General features: G+C 46.0%; 1 protein-coding gene across 1 annotated transcript in view; it reads right to left on the bottom strand.

Moving 5' to 3' along the window:
* Positions 1 to 1201: 1201 nt before the first annotated feature.
* The window catches only part of RTN1 (reticulon 1), a 121845-nt gene continuing 101553 nt past the window's right edge, over positions 1202 to 21493 (bottom strand). Inside the window, exons 4-9 of the mRNA XM_064511913.1 lie at positions 6407 to 6614; positions 5145 to 5283; positions 4053 to 4122; positions 3617 to 3663; positions 3456 to 3514; positions 1202 to 2003 (exon numbers count right to left, since the gene is read on the bottom strand). Coding sequence (XP_064367983.1) covers positions 1961 to 2003; positions 3456 to 3514; positions 3617 to 3663; positions 4053 to 4122; positions 5145 to 5283; positions 6407 to 6614 — 566 coding nt within the window. The 3' untranslated portion in view covers positions 1202 to 1960. The remainder of the gene's footprint in view (positions 2004 to 3455; positions 3515 to 3616; positions 3664 to 4052; positions 4123 to 5144; positions 5284 to 6406; positions 6615 to 21493) is intronic.

Below are 21493 nucleotides of genomic sequence, written 5' to 3' on the forward strand. Positions count from 1 at the left end.
TTTAACTCCTGGCTGCAAACTATACTTTTTAAAACAAACATATTCAATTTGATCAAAAGCAACACGCCACCTTGAAGCATTCAGTTGCTGATTGACAAAAGATGTTCATATCTCGACGCAGATGACACTTAAAGGACATTCTAGTATTTTTAAATGAGAACAAACAGCAATGTTAAGAATATTTAAATATAAATCTTAAATGAAAATAGGGGTAACTGAGAGTCATCATGGGGATTAGCTAGCCCAAAGCCATACCAATGTCTCTACCAACTTCTCATACCATTTGTGTTGTACGTTTGTAAGTAGCCAAACAAACCTGCAGCCTGATCTATGATGGATAGTCCGTATGTCCACATATAGCTGAGAAGAAGGTGAATTAAATGAATAAATATAAGGAAAAATTTCAATTCAAAAATTTTAGATACATGTTTAAGGATCTAGTTCTTTGTGGAAAAAATATTCAGCATAAAACCATCACTTTTGTGTTAGAGAAAAACTAAAAGCAGCTTGGCTGAAAATGTTTCAATGTTCACATTTTTATAAAAAAAAAAATCAAGATTTTCCACAGCAAATAGATGTATTCCACAAATAGACTAATCATTCATCAAATAACCAGTTCTTCATTTTGAAGCAATTTAGACAGATGTTTGACTGTCATTTCTCTTAGTCTGATCATTCTCAAACTCCAAATGTCGACATTAAAACATCCTGGTGAATCACCTTTGAATGAAAGCAAATGTTTTAGTTCCCAGCCTCTGGGTTCAGTGTTGATCCCACAGCTTAGGACACATTTCAAGGAACGATTCGGGTAAGAGTAACGTGAACATAAGGAAACTGAAAAGTTCTTTGCGTCGTGCTGACCTCTCTCACGATGGGTTTCCTCTGATTTGCACAACACGCAAATAGGGGAAGCGACAATTACTTCAAGTTCCTGTAATATGCTAAGAACACCAACACAATAAACAAACTACAGCGCGAAGAACTTTCTTTTATTTCCATCTTTCCCCATCGAGATGTGCAACTGAGAGACGAGCTATGCACTACGGAAAATCTTGTTGGATTGCACCGTTTCATAACGGCAAGGTGTGCGTGGATCACAAGAGCAGAGAGAGAGAAAAACTAACCTTCCGTGTTTCATTTTACACCTTGTGTGTCCAGTTTGCCATGCTAAGATAGTCCCAGTGGCAACAAGAGGGAGAACTTTTTACATTTAGTAACATTTATTTCTGCATTCGGTATCAAGTACATAAGTGCAAATATTCAGAGTCCATAATTAAGTCCATTAGGAACTACAGAGAATGTAATACAAATTGTAATAAATTTAACAAGCTGGAACTTTCCAGTTACCATACATGTAAATTAGCCTGTCAATCCCTTACGACAAAAGTACTGGGTTTTGTTTTCATTTTTTTGAGTTATACAAAACTGATTACTATAAGTACTGATTACTGTTTATTTTATTTGTGCTGGAAAACACTAAAACATCAGTCTACAATTCTATATAGTTAATAAAGATGAATCCAACCAGCAACCCAGTGACGTAGAAGCAATTTTAACTATTGCATCAGTGCGCTAAGCAGGAAAGCCCCTAGCCACATGTAACATTAAAAGTTATAGAAGCGATGCCAATAGAAGAAGGAAAAACACTAAAAAAATAAAATAAAAAAGGTCAATATTATTTAGGCTCTCACCATCATGCACTTTATAAGCAACACAAAAAAACACATCTAGTACACTTTTCTCTTTACTATACTTTAGTGCTTGACACAAGTGATTGCAAATATTCTAAGTGCAGAAGCAGCAGGGGAAAAGCACTGCTTCTGATTTTTATGTTTCTAAGATTATGATGTTGAGAAAAAAAAGAACAATAATTTTGCAGTAAGGTGTAAGAACAGAGATATTTCACTCCAGATTCCCCCATTATTCACTACTGTAGTTGATGATGTTCTTGATGTCTGCTTTACTCTGCCTTTCTCTTAGCACCTGGGATTTTAGCCTGAATCCTAGAAGCAAAGGGAAAAAAAAAAAGAATTATATGGTCAGGCAGCTATTCCATTCCAGTGCATCCACACATGCAGTCTTAGCCAGGGTAATCTTTCCTTTAGCTTGATTTCAGTGTGTTTTGGCAAGCAGTGGACTCGAGTCTAATCTGAAAAAGGGTGATACCCACTCCTACCCTACTTGTAAGTGGCCTGGTTCTTGGCAGTATTTGTGGCCATGTGATGTGCTCAGTGATTTCCTCCCTGCTTTGTCATCCTTCTGTGGCCTATTGTCTATCCAAGAGTGACAGTTAAACACAGAATTTTCTGTACAGACTTTCAGTCCTGCCCAAGGCTACGGGTTCACCGAATCACAGAAATGCTGGCTGAAAATGACCCCTGGAGGTCTTCAGACTAACCTCCTTATGAAGCAGGACTATTGCCAGCACCAGATCAGATCAGCTGTGGCTTTGTCTTGCTGTGTCTTGAAAACCTCCAAGGAGGGAGGTTCTGGCACTTCCCTGGGCAGCCTGCTCTAGCTAGAGAAAAAGTTTCTCCTAATGTCCAAACTGAACCTCCTAAGCTGAACTTCTGCTGTTGCTCCTCGTTATAACATCTGCCATTGCTGAGAAGAGTTTGGTTCCATCATCTTTCTAACTTCCCTTCAGCAGCTTGTCGGCTGCTGAGAGATTGCCCCTTAGCCTCCCCATTGCCAGGCTAAACAAGCCCATTTTCCTCAGCACCGCCTTGCGGGTTGGTTGCTCGCTGCCCCTCACCAACCTGTAGCCCTCCGTTGGATACCTGTTGTTCAGTCAACTTTTGCAAAGCCGTCAATACAGATTGCTGAGGTGTACGGACCTACCTTTCAGTCCAGCCATCCTGCTTCAGCAATTCTCAAGTGTTGTGAATTATACTTGGACTTCACTGTGCCCTTGTGAGTCCCACAGAAGCGTTTGAGACAGGCAGCACATTAGGGACTGGAGCAGACTGCCTCAAAAATCTCATTTAGATGTTCTGTCCATTCCATGATGGTTCGACACCCTTGAGGTCATGGTGCTTATAGGTATTGGCTTTTCCTAATGCCCACTTTGTTTATTAAAATTATTATTATTAACTCGAATGGGTAGAGTCCCTGAATATGAAAAGCCAGCTTGGGGTGGTCAGTGACAAAGGGAGCTAAAGCCTTCTGTTTGGTCTGTGTGGTCAGGTAAAAGCATGGACATCAGCCCCTGATAGGACTGCTCTGTCCACAGTTCCTCTAAAGGGGAGGAGGGGGGAGAGAAGGATGCAGGGCCACAGCTCAGCCTCAGTCTACACTCATCCGAGAAGGACTGCGTCCCTCCAGAGACCTGCCCTCATGCAGGCAAGGACGTCATTCACAGGGCAGACTGTCTCCAGGACCACCCAGCTCTTAGCCACTCCCAGTGCACAGGAACCTCACAGCAAGATTTCTGGCCAAGTCGCTGCTGAACTCACTTTGCCACAACAGTGTTTATGTGGGTCCGCACAAGTCCCAAGTATTGATCAATCTGTGCCTGCAAAGAGCACAAGGAGACAAAGTCAGTTGGGAGTCAACAAGGCAGAACCAGCCAAGCACCCAGCTGACACAGCTCTCGTCACTCTGCTGCTGGACTTACCTGGTACTTGTCATATACAACAGGTAGAGTAAACATAGACACCACAGCTGGGGAGAAAAAGAGCACACTGTTATATTCCTGCTCATGAGATTCCTCCAGAGACAAGACCTACTTCCAACAGTGACAAACACGTATCATGCCACTTGCTCAGCTGATCCACCAGGGATCTTTGCATTAAAAGTGAACGTTGCTCAGGCCTCCCAAATACGGAATTTCCCATTCCTCTGGACCTAGTAGCTGCAACCCCATAAAAAACAAATTGGTTCTAGCAGGAGGGACAATGGAATGGGAGTAATGAATACTAAATGGAAAGGGAAATAAAAGTTAATGGTTTAGCTGTGAGGAAGGCACACTAAGTATTGGCTGTTTTGTCTAAGTAGAAATTGCCAGGCAGTTAAAGTTAAAAATAGATTTTAAAAGAAATGATCATTTTTACCCATTATCAGAAGAGTCAGGCCATTGAAGAGGGCTCCCACGTAAGTCAGCAGCCACATTAGTACTGCAAACTAAATTAAAGATGGATCATTACATCACTTCCATTGTCAGCATAAGAAGAAAGGAGTTCACTTAACTAGCTAATGTAATGGCACATTAGCCTTTTTTAACGTATAAGGGGACTTGTTAAATAAGGTACATTAGGAACTAAGGACTTCTATCTGCAGGTGACTGTAATGCTTTAAAAATCAACACAGAAAAGGAAAATTAAATATTCTGCAAGCTTTTCAGGGATATGAAGAGCAAGAAGTAATCACTGGTACTTTTTCTCTGGGAGTATAACCCCATTTACCCTTCTGCATTTCACTGCTTCTCATCCCCCTTGCGGAGCTTTCACGTATATCCACAGCTCAGTTGCATATATTTAGGAATCTGCATTGAGCATGGAACAGGCAGATTTCAGCATCCAATTCTGATGAAGGTAGGGGTCACCAGGTCACCCCACAATGACTACTCACACCCACTGTGATAATCCCAGAGACTGATAATTCCTTAAGGCTGGGAGATGGACACATTTTCAAAATACCTTTAGTAATTTAGGAAGCTGAGCCACGTGGGCTCTCTTAATGATCTTTGCACTGATCTTTGCACTTAATAATCTTTACTGCTTTGGTGTAAGGCTGAAAATGAATAATCATCACAGAAGGAAGGGAAAGAGGACATTCCTCCATACCAGGAAATGACACCATTAAAAGGAGTCCAGATTAACAGAGGGAGAGACGACAACACACCATTTTGTGGCAAGGCCATATACAGAATAACTCAGAGGCGCCTCAAGAACTTCAGTGGAGCTAAGCTGGTCCTGAAGCTTTCAAAACTCCTGCATTACAGATCACTGAATTCAAGTGCAAATTGCCAAACCTCTAATCCATGGAAAGCAAATAGTTTAAAAACCAAAAAGGAGAGCAACTTTTATACTTTGTAGCTGCACACAGCTAGATTTTACAAGGACATTGTCAACAAGAGAACCAGTACTTTGAAATCTAAATTAGCTCCTCTAGAGAGGGGTTAAAAATGTCTAAAGCAATCCTACTTTTAAGGAATCCACGAGGTCCTGAACAAGAAAGAGTCTCCTCAGCTCTTTGACTGTGCTGTTGACGTATAGCTGGAGGCAGTCTGTGTATTTCTGAATCTGGTCCTGTGAAAGATTCATTTCCATCTCCAAGTAGGCTCTGCCAAAAACACAGGTTCAGTTACAAACCCGGGCAGGTTCACCTGCTGTTCACGCTTGTGCCTTTCTCCCTGTCAGTCCCTCCTCCCCAGATCCCATTTCTTCGCAGCTGGAGCAATATATTCCTCCAAGTGCAGGCACAAAGCCACCGGCACACGCTATCACTGCCTTGCAGCAACCCATCTTCCTGGGCCATCATGGGCTGAGCTGGGCCAGTTTGCCTCATCCCCATGCAGACTCCCGTCTTGTTGGCTCTCTCTTTACTCCACATGAAAGAGGGTGAAATCCTAACCAGGATATTTTCCCCACAAACTTCTGTGCAACACTGCAGGCACAGAAGGGGACATCCCCTCCAGCTGGCAACCTCTGGAGGAACTAACATTTTCTGGCCATGTGTCTCCTCCAGCAGTGATGCTGGTCTTATGGTCTTCTTGCCCCACTTCTCGCTTCTCCATCTCTCTGCACACCCTGCACTGCCTTCCGGGCAATGTGCCCGTGTTGTGAGTCGGATCACAGAACTGACCCACGTTGAGAAGAAAGAACAGCAACCCAACAGAACCTTTTTTCAGGACTGTGTTTGTAAACCAGAGCAGCTCCCTGACCTGGTTCACAGACGCACTGGCACAGCAGAGGAGAAAGGATCGCTGCTCTCCTGGAGCAAACAGCCAGGACCCTACAGGGAATGGGGAGAGCTACCATCACCTGAGATGATGTACTATCACATCACAGCCTAGCAGTGCTGGAGAAAAGATTTAAGTAAGTTGCCTCTGTGCCCAAAGGAGTGTGCCTAGAAACAATATTCCTCCTACCTGCAGAGATACTGTATTATCATTAGCTCTAATGAAACTCCTTTCCTCTATTTGCTCATAATTTTCTGGATCTTTTGACTTTCACACAAAAATTTCCTGTGTATTAAAGGATGATTGCTTTTGTGTGTTTTTTTTCCCAGAATCTGAGCCAACGCGATCTTAGGGCTCTTGAGACACTGGACAATAGAAAAAAATTATTTCCATTGTTTTAAGCAAAAACCGAATTGTATCAGCAGCTAGAGAAACCTGAATTGTCGCTAAGAATTAGTCTTTTGCAAGGGAAACAGTGCCTGGCCACATCTGCAAAGCACTCACTTGAAAGGATGGCCCTCATCCGTCTTCTGCACGGCCTGTAGGACCGATTTGTAGATTCTGAAGCTGATGGTGGCTGAGAGACCGGCGAGGGCCAGGTAGGCCACGACGCTGACGACGCTGAACTGGGTCAGGGAGAAGAGCAGCAGCAGGAGGCTCCCGAACACTATCCCTGTCTGCTTGATGTCACGCCAGTACAACAGATCGATAGCTGGGGAGAGAAGACCGAGATGTTAAACGTGGGAGCGGGACTGGTGTTGAGGCTGGCCTCTGCGGCCACTGAGATGCACAGGGTCCTTTGGAGAAAAGCAAGGAGAGCGGTGATGCTCCCCCTCATACCAGGATTTTACTTTGCCAAGTGACTTCAGAGATACACTAAGAAAACCAAGATTGATGACCCGCGTGAAATCCTGGTATTTCATGTGTATTATGTCTCACCAGCTCCCTCTACACTGTTTGAGAAGATGGATGAATATCCCACAGAAGCAGCATGGTGGGTCTCCTGCAGCAGCAAGGCAACTGCACACTGGACTTTGTTTTGTTCCTAGGGTTTCATGGAAATTTTCACCCTAACTTGCATTTATTTACTCTCTAACTAGGAAAGTTTCTGCTTTACATTAAAATTTTGGATTTATTTTTGTCATAAATCCAAATCTCCAAATATTTTCCAGTTCTAGATCAAAACATTTTCAAATTTTGGTTGTTGATAACTGAGAAAGTTTCGGTTTAGCCACAATAAGCCAGTATCCCACTGAAAGTTTTGACAATATAATTTTGTTATTTTTGAAGTTCTGAAAGAGGAAAAAAGACCTGATTTTTTTACTGCTTAATGGTTATGTAGGTAGGAAATCATTTTACAGATGGGACCTTAAAATGCAAAAGAATCCCTTTTACTAACTCTCACATTAAAATTTGACCATTTCAGAAATATTTAAAAAATCTTTCTGCATCTCAGATAACTTTCCCCATGTAGATACATGAGAGATGTTAATTAGAACAGAGGAAATCTTGAAAAGCATTTTCAGCAAATATGTTTTTACATTTGTAAACAAGTTCATTTTGACAGTGCTTTTCACCCAGTCAGTATACTTTGTCCTGGCTACTCTAGCACACAATCTTACTGATAGGATAAATCACCATAAAAGTAAAATTTTAAGAAATGATTGCTGAATATCCAGTCCACAAAGGTGAATTTAGTTTATTTACATCTGTAACCTGTTTCTGAGAGGACTCTTCCTCCAGCCAGGAGCCACACTTACGACAATCTAAACAAAACAGCTCTAATTTCACACTGTTCACTGAACAAGTCTCCATGAACAGCTTGAACACAACACTAGCCAAACATTTTTCATAGATGCCGCTTGTCAAATCATTCTGAACAAAGAGCAATTCAGGAAAACTGCAATCTGTCCAAAGAAAATTCACAAATACAAAAACAAACAAAATTAATCTGGCGTAGTAGCTCTTATCATCTAATCTCCCAAGAAGTGTGAGTCACCACTGCATGTTTATCTTGAGTCAATGAGCTATTACTCATTACTATTACACATATTAGCATTACTTTTCAAAGTGGTGCACTTGAGTGCAAAAAATGCTATTGTAATACTGAGTTCTAGTCCCTTTGCGCAACATTCACATCCTGTTATATTCCCCATCAATATACAACATATAATCACTCTTTCATATTTCTAAGTGTTAGCATTCAGCACTGGATCATGAGCACACATGAACAGATGTATGGACTACATCCAAGCCACGTGATGAGGGAGCTCAGTGGCACGTGCTGGGGTTCTGGGTGGTGACTGTGCAAATCAGAAACCAGGACAGAGTGTGTTTCTAGCTATATGCCCATGTTTCCTTCTTGCAGAAACCAAAGGGCATGGATTGAGGAATGCTCCAAAATGCCATTAGGACACAGCCAGAGCATGCCCCTGCACTGGGGAGGTTAGCAGGCAGCCAGAGTTCAACAGATTGCTTGTAGTGTAGTGTTGCACGGCTGGAATGTGGGATTCACAAACTGTCTGTGCAAAGTGGCATCCAGAGCACAAGTGAATGGTTTCTACCATTCGCCATACTCTTTTTTTCAGTGAATGCACTGAAAATTCTGCAACCTATGTGCTTTCACCAGGGTGCATCTAAACAAGTGATGTTATTCAAAGCCTGACCATTTTTTATACTTAAAAATTCCTTTATCTGAGGACACTACTGGAAATTTAGGCAAATCTCACTTTTTGGAGATACTTATATTCCATGTCTCACAATACATTCACAATAAATGAAATGAGCACAGACCAGCTAGCTCAGGATGCTCCACATGGAACGTATCTGCTGATGAAACAAAAAGGCCACGTGGCGAGGGAAACCGTTAGGAGGTAGGCAGTATAGAGACAAACAGATGAGATCTGAGCCAAAAATAAGAAAGCCCACTTCAGTGGAGTTCCCTGAGTTTATACCAACTGAAGATAAGACCCAAATAAGCCCCATCTCTTTCTTTCTAGGATCTTCTACCTCATATTTCCACAGGCTGGAAATGGGCTGTATTCTCACACAGATTTGCCAGAGTGCATTTTCTCATCCTCCTCAATGAGAAGGATGCTGAGTGACTCAACACAGACCTTGTCTGGGTACATGTATATTCTGAAAGCTGCACCTTTCTGCCATGAAATTACTGGAATATTTACTAAGCTGTATCAGTTAAAGAAAGACTTGCCACAACTCAGAGCAAGATGGACAGAGGCCAGATGACACAGTTCTGGGGATATGTGCATGCGTGAGAGAGGAGATGAAAAGACAGCTGACTCTCTTTGCCAGCCAAGTGAGACCTGGGAGAGAGGTATCCTGTGGCTTTGAGACCTGATGCAAACATGCCTGCGTTCATGGAAAAATTATGTGCCAACTCCTACTTGGAATATCTCCCCACAGACAACACAGAGGAGGGAGATATGGGCTTAAATGGGCTTATATGGCTCCTGCAGCCATTCCTCCTCTGCCTTAGGGACAACGTGGTGAGCCAAACCACCTTGCAAGAGGCAGTGCAGAAGGGATGTGAACCTGAGGGCTCTTTGGGCAGGAAAGGGAAGAGGGTAAAGGAAGCAAACTGGGATGAAAGCGGAGTGCCTCAGTGCAAGCCCTCTTGCCCCTGCTGCATCTCCCTGACCAAGAGCCCAGAGCTAGAAAAAGGTGGAGCACGGTGGGGTCTAGCTGCAGTCCGTGGGTTGCCCTGAATCAAGCATTTTTTGTGTCAACAGGCCTCAGAGATTTGAGTTGTATCATTGCTTAAACATTGCTTAAAACATCTGCGTGTCAGAGCTATGCTTGTTCCTTCAGTTACATTTTCAGTCACTTCAAAGGCTTTTTACTTGATGTTTGCCCTCTGTTTCCTTAAATAAACAACATTTCCCTTTAAGGTGAGCTAGCGTGATCCCTTCTGGGGCCAACCTTGAGCGTGCAAGGACTGCCCAGCAGCGGGGCTGAGTGGGGCTCAAGGCCGCGCACCCACCTCTACACAGTTTCTGTCCTGCCCGTCTCCCCCCCAGGGTCACCCACCGGGTGCCAGAGCTCGGTGGAAAGAGCACAAGGAGCTGGGGCAGGGACTGGATGCCCCAACTGAGAACACAAACCCAGCTCTAACCACAGAGAGAAGCCTTTCCCCAGGGCTACAACTCCAGTGCAGGAGGGCAAGGGGAAGCAGGAAGGGGTAGGGATGCACCGGCCAGCTCCAGGACTGCTTGCACCAAGCCACGCTGCAGTGGAGACCTCAGATAACCTCATTAACATGGCCAAGAATTACAGAGCTCTCATGGGCAGCAACCTGGCCACAGATGCAGCAGACAGCCCTGGCTGGGATCCTTTGCCTTCTTCCTCGGGCTACCATCTCCTCTTCCAACTGCTTACACAAGAGCGAAGTACCTGCTAGACCAGCACTTGGCATCATACATAGATACCAGGGGCAGAGCAATGAAGAATTCTGTCCCTCATTAGGTGAACCAATACCAGTTGCATCAACCCCCTCCACACCCCCTTTTTTATCCTGAAGGGAAACAAAAACGAAAGATGAGGCTATCAGCCATGTTCACATGGCTGTTTTGAGTTCAACCTCATTCTGTGCTCATACAAAACTGATTTAGACAGCAAACAACCCCCTCAAACATTTGCCGGCCCAGTGGGTTTACTGCCCTTCAGCAGCTTACAAAATACAGATGATGGCTTGTGTCTTTGGTGAAGAATAGCTGCCTGTAAATGCTTATGCCCCTTCTTGCATCCACCGCAGAGGTGGTCACCCAGGCTCTAGCTGGCATCTCAGCGCATGGGGACACCATAATTACGAGCACGGCAGGGCCTGGAGCTGTGCTGGAGCTGCACATCTTTGCACACACCCTGCAGAGCCACTTGCCAGCGCACGCTGGCCCCACGCTGAGACAGGCTTTGAGCTTGGCTCTAACGCAGGTACAAAGTTCCCCAGATAAATTAGACAGGAGAGGGGATCCTTCACAGCATGACTTAAAAACAGAGTAATTAGATTCTCTGGCCAGTCCTCAGCAAAAAATCCCCCCATAGGGAAAGAATAAAAGGTCCTGGTGTAGGTGAGGGTCCTGCAAGCCCCAAGTGTGCTGCAGACGGGGGGGGTGTTGTGTGCATGTGTGCACGTGCGTGTGTGTGTGCGTGTGTGTGTGCGTGTGTGTGACTGCCCAGCCCCAGCTACAATAGCATGATTCTGAAAAACACACACTGAATATGCATGAAGCAAGAGGCTGGTGCCATGTGAGGCTATTGATATGTGATGTGCATGCAATTCGACAGCAGGTCAATCTGCCTGGCTAAGCAGGGTGTATTTTAAACAGACAAAATGCCAAGCTTTAGAGCACCTCAGGTTTGCAGCTAGGATTTGCAAGCAGGCTGTAGCATGACGGGCATTGAAAGCGGGCTCAGTTTCACTGGGATTTGGGTACCTTACTTCTCTTTTGAAAATCCCAACTCTAAAATCCTGACCGTGTCCATTAACATGCACAAGCTGTTCTGCCGTAGCTTTCCATGATCTCCTTTTAACCTCCTACAAGGAGGGTGTCAGAGTCTTTCCTTTGGTCGCTTTGCACTCATTCTAGTACAATGCACCAGAGCCCTGGTTTGTTTGTGAAGGTATAAAAGGACTCCAGTTTTGGCCAGAACAACTCAGACTCAAAACTGTTTGTATTTGTTAAGGGGACCTGCCAGCAATCGCTAAGACAGCAGTGCTGCAGATTATAACTTTCTTTGAAGAGTTATTCTGGAGAAACACATCTGATGAGCTATTTACTCGAAAACATTACCTGTCCATTTTTTTTTTTTTTTTACCAGACTGCATAACTTGTAAAATGTTGCTCAAGTAGCCTTGAATTTGAAAGAAAAAGCTTTCAAGTGTGCCAGTTACTGTCTCAGCTACAATTTATAGTGTCATCTCCTTTCATTAAACTAATCTGCATTCTCCATTCTGTGCCAGGTCCTGGATTAACGATCCACAAAGGTGAACCCTCCTTTATACCCGCTGATACAAGCAAGCATCCATTGATATGAGTAGTAGATAAATACTAGTGCTTGTCGTGCAAGTTAAGAGTAATCACTGAAAAATAAGTAACAGCAGCATGCAATGTTTGTGCCAGCAAGGAACAGCTCTTGAGTACAGTGCCTGAAAGGTCTCCTGGCTCATGCCATGGCTTTTGGCTGAAAATATTTCTGCTCCTGGATATCTGGCATATCTGGCATCACAAAAGCCAGAAGAGAGACCTGGGAAGGGCAGTGCTGGAGGCAAGGCATGAAAGGCTTGAGACAGCCAAGGTGGATTAAGGAGTGATGCTCCTGAATCAATGGTTCTCGGGGCCCTGCTGGCAACCTGGGGGACTGAGCTCCAGTGGTTCAGGGGGTCCCCAGAAGCATCATGGTGTGGGGCAGCTGCAGCCCAAGTCCTCTGGGCTGTCTCACCCTGGGAGGAGATCCCAGAGGAGGAATAGGGAATCCAAACTGACTTGTAGCTAAAATGTCCTCCACCTTCAGACTCCTGCATGATTATTCTTTGAAAAATACTATTTTAAGAGAAGGGGGATTCGTTTCATTCCCTGTCTGAAAGTGAGCATTTTAAGATGAAAATTAATGAAGACCGACTGTGCACAGACTGGACAACTTACTTTACATCTTCCATAGCTTCTCCCACCCTTCCCCTGAAAATCTCTGCTCTTTCTTTCCCTTCTGCCTTTGCAAATTTTTCCTCTACTACACAAAACTGTCTGAGAAATAAACATGCAGGAGGCCAGAATTTACCACGGGACTCAGAACAAGAAGTGTGTGCAACAACCTTGCACCCAGCTTTCAAACGTGGCCCATGGGCTTTGAGGATCAAATAAAAGGTTACACTCTCTTCAGCATACTGATAACACCCTTGGACATGACCAAACCGCCCTCCCCACAATGGAGGTCCCATTGGGACTCCCTAGGAGATAGAATCAATAGGTTTGTACAGCTTCATTCCCTATGTAATAGTACTGTTAATGAGAAATGAGAAAAGACTGTCTATACACAGCCTCTAATTTGATATACAAACCCCATGATTCATTTCTCAGGCCTCCTGGCAGTGAAAAGCTCAGGAAACCTAATTTAACAAGGGCAGTTTTGTTAGTTTATAGCATTTGTCACAGCAAATATTTGACAACAAATAGAACTACTAAAGATGAGTCTTTGAATAGCAGTAAATACCATTCACATTCAAAGAAATTTCAGTTTAGGGTTTGACGAAGCTCATGAAAGCCTCTCACTCCACTTCTTACCAAAGCTGGACACCTCAGTGCTACAGCAAAGCACATAATCAAACAGACCTAGATGTGCCTCTTGGCTTTCTCACCATACATTAATAAAAAAGGTGGAAGTACACAATGAAATCAACACATCTGCATATACGTATGTCTTTGTGAGGATGGGGATATATACACACACATATGCATGTGTGCTACCAGGATCAGAGAAGAGAGGTGAAAGCATGTTCCCCATGAAGCCAATGGTAATCCTCCCACCAATTTCAATCAATCCAGCATTTTGCCAGCTGCATTATGAGGCCCAGATACAGATCCTCCACATCTACCTGGGCTCAAGGACAAGGTGATGGGCTTGCCACATTATGCAGGGAGAGTAAAATGCAATTCTAGTGATGTGCAGGTATTGTATTGCCAGCAAAGCCTTCCCGTAGGAAGCTTTTGTCCCAGGCTGCAGGGCCAGGCTTTCTCTTTTCTCTCCAGTGGAGGATCCATTGTGGTGGTTGCTCCCCGGCCCCACGGGATCTGACTCGAATGTAATACAGATGGATACAGCTTTTAATGAGCAGTCTGGTGCTTTCAGGAGACTGCTGTGATAAACAGCAGAGCTGGGACAGAATATCTGTGCTATTTTATGAGAAATCCCTCTTTATCCTTCATCTCTGGCCCTGTGGGAGCTCTCCACTCTCCATCTTTCATCCTCTTGCACACACACTGTCCATGAGCAACCTGTCCTTAGTCCAGCTTTAAAACTTTAACATCCATCTGCCCTAAGGCTCAACCTTTTGCTCCCCAAACCTTGGTGCAAAGTGACCCAGGGCAGGGATAGGACCAGGGACTTTGGGCAAGCCAGACTGCTTAAAATCTCTTTCAGAGCAACAGTTTTTGGTGTCTGGCTTAGTCTGTGAGCTCAGTAACTCATGTTACCATGACAAAAGAAAGACAAACCCTCATATCAATGAGTACCACCCCTTAAGCAGGTGTTTCAGAGAGGCAGGGTTTCACACAGGGTAACGCTGCACCTCTGGACACCACACACAGTATGTTGATACAAAGCACGTGGAGAAAGTCTTGATCTGGGATGCCCTCTAGATCATACCCTTCTGCTGTCTCTAGGACCCTTCTCCTCCTCCAGGATCGATGGTCCCCATATTGATCATAAACAAAACAAACAAACAAACAAACAAAAGAGCAGGCTTGAGTATACAGAAGAAAGTACGACATGGTTGACAATAAAAATCAGCCCTGCAACTGCTCCACACACAAGTCTATCGTGAGTTTGTTTTTCCTCACATGAGGGAGGCTGCACGACCAGGGCTTAACAAACAAGCAGGAGAAAGCCTCCTCCACACCTGATTTGCTCATCAGACGTATCACTACCTGCCTCTGCCAGTTTCCATGACGGGTATTATTGCTCTTCTCTGAACAGGGTGAAGAAGAAGGAGACCAAACAGAGGCCCTGAATGCAGTCCCTGAATGCACTTGATGCTATGGAAATGTTAAGACTGACCTGAGATGCACCTGATCAAAATAACAGACCCACACCCTTCCTAACTCTATCCAGACTTTTAAAAAACCTGGAGATTTTCAAAATTAATGGCTCAGACCCAGTTTAGTTGTGAGAATTCAACATGACATGGGAAGAGCATCCCTTTCAGTGCTAAAGCAGTCCCACCAAACTCAGAGTTAAACTTCCCAGGGACCTGAGGAACGCAAAAGGAGCCCTCTGATGTTGCTTTCAGCTATTGGCCCATCATCATCCTCTTGCAAGAGTTCAAATTACTCATCAGGTAACATCTTAGAACAATCTCACTTTGGAGGAGCTTTCTGCTTGTTCTGGCAATGAAAGAATATTGTACATGTATTTGTAAAAGAAAAAAAAAAAAGATTTGCGTTCAGATATAACAGAGCAGGTGCACAGAGCACATTTTGGCAGAGCTATTAAAATCTCACTGATTTTTTGATACTGCCTAGGCCAGGGTGTTTTTTTGGGAATGGTGGAAGTCCAACAATGTAAGAGAGTTTGTCCCTAAATTTGAGCTCTTGATCTTGCACCCTATTGCCATCCGTGGCCATGTGCTTGACTGAAGGTGCTAAAGGACACCTGGAAACATGTGCTCTGAATGACGAGTGTCTTTGCTTCTACTGTCTTTCATCAGTGCAGTCTAAGTTCTTGGCTCTAGTATTAATTTATTTATTAAATAAAAATTGAATATTCTAGAACAAAGAAGGGATATCGATCTTACAGGCATTTACAAAAAAATCATTAGAGTTACCTCCTAATTTATGATTAACGTGACTGGAAATTATTAGAAAAAAACAGCAAGCTTGAGCCCTGAATTTAGCCTGACGTGGGACAATCGAAGGGAAGTTTGGCTTCGTTTTCCCCAATGAGGGAGTCATCTGAAGACTGGCTTAAATTGGGTGTTTTGGAAAGCATCATCTTCCTCCTCCTTTTGGGACGTTGCCTATGCAAATGGAAAGGTTTCAGCTCAGACGTATCCACGTTGTTACTACCAAAAATCTCGCCCTTTGGGCAAGAGCTCCAGGAGGGGCCGTGCAGCAGCCCTGCATGAGGGCACCTATTGGCAACCACTGCTGCATCTTGCGCCGTATGAATTTTGCTAATACACACAAACCCCTTCCATGCAAAGCTGTCTTGCTGAAGACGATACTTCTAATGCGAGCTGCCAGCTTTGTCCAGGCTTGGGAGCAGGACAGGGCCATCCCTCCTTTTCTAGCAACACCATGGTCGCGGCAGTAGCATGAAGCTGAGACAGAAGAACAAATGCCCTGACATCGAAGTGCCATTCTAGCTAAAGTACTAATTCTCCATAAGTTTAAGTGTAGTTTTGTGGAAATGTGAGCTAAAACAGTTACGTCAGATGATGACTTTGTTCCAAGATTTTAGGTCTACCAAAGTCCAACACAAGACCCAACTGCTGGGACAGATCCTCAGCTATTGCAGAAAGGGAGAGCTCATTTGAAGCTAGACAATTTGATCCCAGCTCAATCCACAATATTTTCAGTACTGAAGGTACTGACTGACTGAAACTATACTTTCATGATAACAGCTATAATTAGATGGACTTACAAATCATCAATAAGACTACACATTAGTAGCACACATCCATATTTTTGCCATTGAACATCTCCATTAGTCTTAAAGTGGGGAACACTGCCATGAGGGAATCATTGCTATAGCTTCTCAGCACCCTTTAGAAACCAGCTGATACACTAACCAAGCTAGGAAGCTGGATCTCTGGATACAGCTGCCACCAAAACCACTATACAATAACACTTTTCCAGTGGAGTTATGTAAGCTGGATGGATTTGATGAAATCTGAAGTCCTTTCCCACATTAAATTGTAATTATAATGTGGATAATATTTAGGGTCATTTCTATGAACAATTCACAGGCTTTTTTCTTCGCATCGCTCAGATTTTCTTTCTTAAGAAGTCTTGCAGGAAGGTGAAGTTGCAGGAAGGACTGCATCACCCATGGCCACCCAGAAGCTGGCATGCAGAAGAGCTGATGTTAAGTAGCACCAGTGAGCTGGGCTGCCAAGACCTCACTAACTAGTTATCGTCCAGCAAGCTGCATGGTGGCAAGTCCTGCGAGCTGAGCTGAGTCCCCATGGATGGTGCCAAGACCCGGTCCAGCTGCCCGAGCCTGACGGCGCTCCGCATCCTGCAGTTCCCTCTGGGGAAACCCATCGTGCTGCTGGCGGTACGTTGTTATACGGAGGCCCACCTCAACCAGCAGGCCCTGTCAGGTGTGTTCCTCCTCACCACCATGCATAAAGCATGGCTCCGTTCCAGCCTACTTCAATGCACCATGTCCACTGCAAAAGCTGACTTGAGCATGGAGGTTGGTTGCAATTCCCCAAAGCCTCCCATGGTAATATTTTGAATGGAGCATATGCCCAGCGGGGGAGAATTATTCTCCCGTTCTCCCTAAGGGGTGGTATCATAATCTGTCATCAACTTCATCATGCTGTATTTGCTGGACAGTAGGTAAGACGCACACAGCAGTTTTCTTAAATGATATATAACAGCATAGATTGCTTCACTGCAAAGAAAGTAACGCTACGTAGGTTTAGCTGGGCAAAGCCAAAGCTCCACCCAGTGTCCCTGCAGCTTCTCAGGATCCCTACCCGGTTTTACACCAGTCAGAAATACTGTAAGAGCTAACCAGAGATTTAGTTAGTTGCAAGCTTGACTGTTTATTCATTAAAAGTTGTGTTAGCCTCAAGACTGTATTTCCACCATTTCAGTTACTTTCAATATTTGCTGAGGTCTGCATCTGCATTTGTTATGTTCACAGCCATATTAAAAGTTTCTAGAAAGGAATCAATGATTCCACTGAAAATTAATGAAGCTGACGAAATTATACTGCTTCACAAAGCTGATACTCTAGGTTGACGCAGAGACTGCATGAATAATAGATATTAAAAGAATCGATGAAAACCAGTCTTTATTCCTCCGAATTTTAAATTCCTTCCCATTTTATCGGGGATTGATCAAAGAATTTTTCAGGCAGAAATAATATTCCATGACTATTCGGTGTTTTCTGCAGGATCATTTTGAAAGCATAAAGCACCACCCAAGAAAAAGATATGCAAATGATGTGGAAGTGAGGCAAGTGCTTTATTCCAGCTGCGTGGATTTTTTCTGATTTTTTTTTCAGAAAAGCATGGGGCATATTGTGTCATTCAATTTTCAGCAAATCTACCTCTTGATTTCAAAAAGCAGAGCACAGAAGGAGAGAAAGCTTACTATTATTATTAATTATTAATTAATAGCAGCATGCCCTTTGTTGTCCTCTTGTTTTTAAATTTATGAATAAATATAGCTTTTTCTGATAAAAATGGAAAAGACTTAGTCAGCCTCTAAATACAGGCAGGCTCAACAACCTGACTCAGCAAATTCATGATTTTACAAGAATCAGCAGACTATTTAGCCTTTTCGGTCACCAGAAAAACAAAACGAGCAAACAAACAAACAAAACCCCACCTAACATGGAAGTTTACGTGCAAAGCTCGGATGAGAAGATGCCCTGAACTTTGCTCACGGCTCTCCCACGCCGGCCTCAAGAATCGCACGATGCTATCGAAAACCCCGGCCCCCGATCACGGCATGCGGAGCCCCGAGCTGCGGGGAGGCTGGCATTTAACAGGTGCCTCTGTTTACTTCCCAGCGACTCATCTTCCTCAGAAAACCCTCCGCAATGGGGTGCAGGATTCACGTTGCAAAAATCGCACGCTCCCCGCGGACAAGTGCATCTGTCCGAAGGGTCTCTCCCTGCCTCCCACTGCCCCCAAAAATCACTCCGGGAAGCTCTTCTGCTGCGGCTGCATTAGCAGCGTTTGTGAGGCTCCCTCCCTGAAAGCATCCTGGACCCGTCAGCGACATGATGCTCTACCCGCTCTCCCAGGGATGCTACAGCGAGCAGCCGCATCGCGTCCTGCCGCTCCCGGGTAAACAAGCGCCTTAAAATCCGGCACCCGGTCGAGCCGAGCCTGCCCCAAGCAGGCGCGGGGCTGTGCCGCCGGCGTGCCCCCCCCGCAACCTGCCTCCCCCGCGGCGTCGCAGGCGCTGCCTTTGCCCCAGACAAAGGCTGGATCCTCGCTGCGGAGCGCGAAGCCGCCTAAAAATGGCTGCAGAGCGGCCCGAGGCGCCGGGGAGGGCGTCCAGCCGCGCCCGCGCCCCGCGGCCCCTGCGCTCCCCCCGGCAGCGCCCCGGACCGCCGCGACATCGGCTCCAAAGAGCAGCAAAGGGATTTTCGGTTTTTTTTCTTTTTTTTTTGAAAAAAAGGAGACCGTGTAGCAAAGCGCCAGGCGGGTGGCGATGCCGCCGCTGCGCTTTCTTTGTGTCGGCGCCGGGCTGAGCCCTCGCCCTGGGTGTGTCCGTGCGCTGGATGCGCCGCGGCGCCCCACACCGCCGCCTCCGACCCTCGGGAGCCGCGGCCGGCGCAAACCCGCAACCGCTCGGCTTTGCTAGAGCCCGAAAGGGATGAAATGCTGCCGGCGGCAGAGCAACAGGGGCGGCCGGGGAGGAGGGAAGGCGCCGCTAGCTGCCAGGGTGGATGCTCTGGGAAGGAGCGGTGAGGTGGGAAGCACGGTCCTGCAATCCGGGATGCCTTCCGGCTGGAGAAATGCATTCAAAGAACCGAATTAAGGGCTGTTGTCTTAAATTCCCCCAAAGAAAAGCTCCGCGGGGAGGGAGGGAAAACAGCATGCAAAGGCCCGCAGGTGAACAATGCGCGGCCGGGTGGGTCCTGCCTCGCCGCCGCTCCCCTGCCGCCCTGCTAGGCATGCAACACCCAACGGAGAGGATACCCTGGCATTTCCAGCTGCTCCAGAGACAGTCCATCTTGGTGGAGTCGGCGCTGGCTTGCATGGCGGCGGGGGCGAGGAGCTGCCGGTGCTGGGGCGGCGGGCAGGGCGCTAGCAGCCGGGCATCGCCGGGCGGAGCGGAGCGGAGCGGAGCGGGGCGGGCAGCGCTGCCGTCTCGTCTCGCCTCGCCTCGCCGGGCTGCGGGCTGCGGCGGGGGAGGGCGGGCCGCCGCGCTGCGGTCCCCGCTGCAGCGAATCAGCGCGGCGACGCGCCCGGCCCCGGCAGCGGCGAGGGGGGCGACACCCCCCCCCGCCCCCCCCCCCCCCCGGCGACAGCGCCCGGGGCCGCCCCGAGCGGGGAGAGGCAGCTGGAATAAACCCAACCTGGGTGCGGGTGCGGGGGGAGCGCTGCTTCTGCACGGTGGTGACTGTTCCCCTTCCAGAAATTTCTTGAGAGGGTGATGAAATCTGGTGTCTTCTCCGGTTTTTTTTGGGAGGGGCTGGTTCCCCCCCCCCCCCCCCCCCCGCACCCTGGTTTTGATGCCCCCTCTCCCCCTCCTCTGCCCAGGAGAAAAGCAAGGGCAGGAGCTGGTCCCGTGGGAGCGACACCTGCTTTGCTATTTATCCAAAACTATCCCAGAGGCGCAAGGAAATGGCAGAGTAATGGCAGAGGGAAATCACAGCTCTCCTGCCCCCGGGCCCATCGCCGCGAAGCCCTGCAGCACCTGGGTGCCGGGCGGAGCGAGCAGGACCCCCCTTTGGGTGACCCCCCTCTGGGTGCCCAGGAGATGGACGCCACCTCCTCTCGCTGCCTCCAAGCGCGGTTCAAACCAGGGCTGGGGGTGTGACAGTGCTGGTTCACAGGACAAATTGGGAAAAAGTGTGTGCTCTCAGTAACAATTTTGGAGCCCGCTAATGGTTGAATTTCTACGCCAGCTCTCTTCTCTCAAGTTAGGCACATTCTCTGCCTCAGTTTCCCCATCAAGAAACTACTAAAAGTATCCCCCATGGATATCATAACTGGGCAATGTCTGTGGAGCACTTACTCGACAAGTGCTGGGAAAGAAGATGCCCCAAATTCATGCAACCCTGTTGCCCTTTCAGTTTCTGGGGTTTTCATCAATCACAACAAATCTCCCAGAGAGGTCACCCCATCTCACTGAAAAGCAACCTGAGATGCGGCATATCAAACCTGGCCAAGGCACTGTCAGCCCAGCGATCACAACTGGGGAGCTCTTAGTGCTGAGGCTTTATTAGTCTCTTAGATCATGTTATCACATTAAATATTTTTCCTTTAGCTACGTTATATAGAGTTTAGTTTTATTTTATGGAAACAGACACAGGCAGTCACATACACATCAGCATGGAGAACTGAGTTTGAACCTCTTCTGGTTTTTTGGCTCCAAAACCAAAGGTATTTGATGCCTGAGTTAACAGAGATCTTTTCCACCTGGCAGTAGTAGGTCACTGATCCTTCGCTCAGGTAACTCATCTCATGGAAGAAAGCCAGAGTTTAAGGAACACTTCACCGCAGTATAGATCTTAACCTTTACCTAGCAAACTGCCAGGATTACTAAGACCAAAAGCCACTGTTCATGTTTCAAAACCATTTTTGAAATCCCTCAAAAGACTTGCTCTATCTAGGCTTAGATCCACCATCTGCAGCCCTAATAGGGCTGGGAAATAATTAACTAATTGGTGCATAACTGGCTTCAGTTGTCGTTGCATATAGTAAGATTAAACAATCTGCAAACAATGTTATTAGTCTTGATGATTTCATATGCTTCCTGGCTTGATTAAAAAACGAAGCAGAGACCTGGCAAGGGATGGTTTCTCAATGCAGACTGATTGGTTTAGATACTTTGCAAAAGCAGAAAATATCCCTATTCTTACTTTTTACCTTGCACGCTGACTACAGCTCTGTGATAGGGTTCCCAACCCCAAACCATGAAACAAGGAGTTTTACAAGCAGTGCAT

The sequence above is a fragment of the Dromaius novaehollandiae genome, chromosome 5 (assembly GCF_036370855.1).
Source record: "Dromaius novaehollandiae isolate bDroNov1 chromosome 5, bDroNov1.hap1, whole genome shotgun sequence".
Classification (NCBI taxonomy): domain Eukaryota; kingdom Metazoa; phylum Chordata; class Aves; order Casuariiformes; family Dromaiidae; genus Dromaius; species Dromaius novaehollandiae.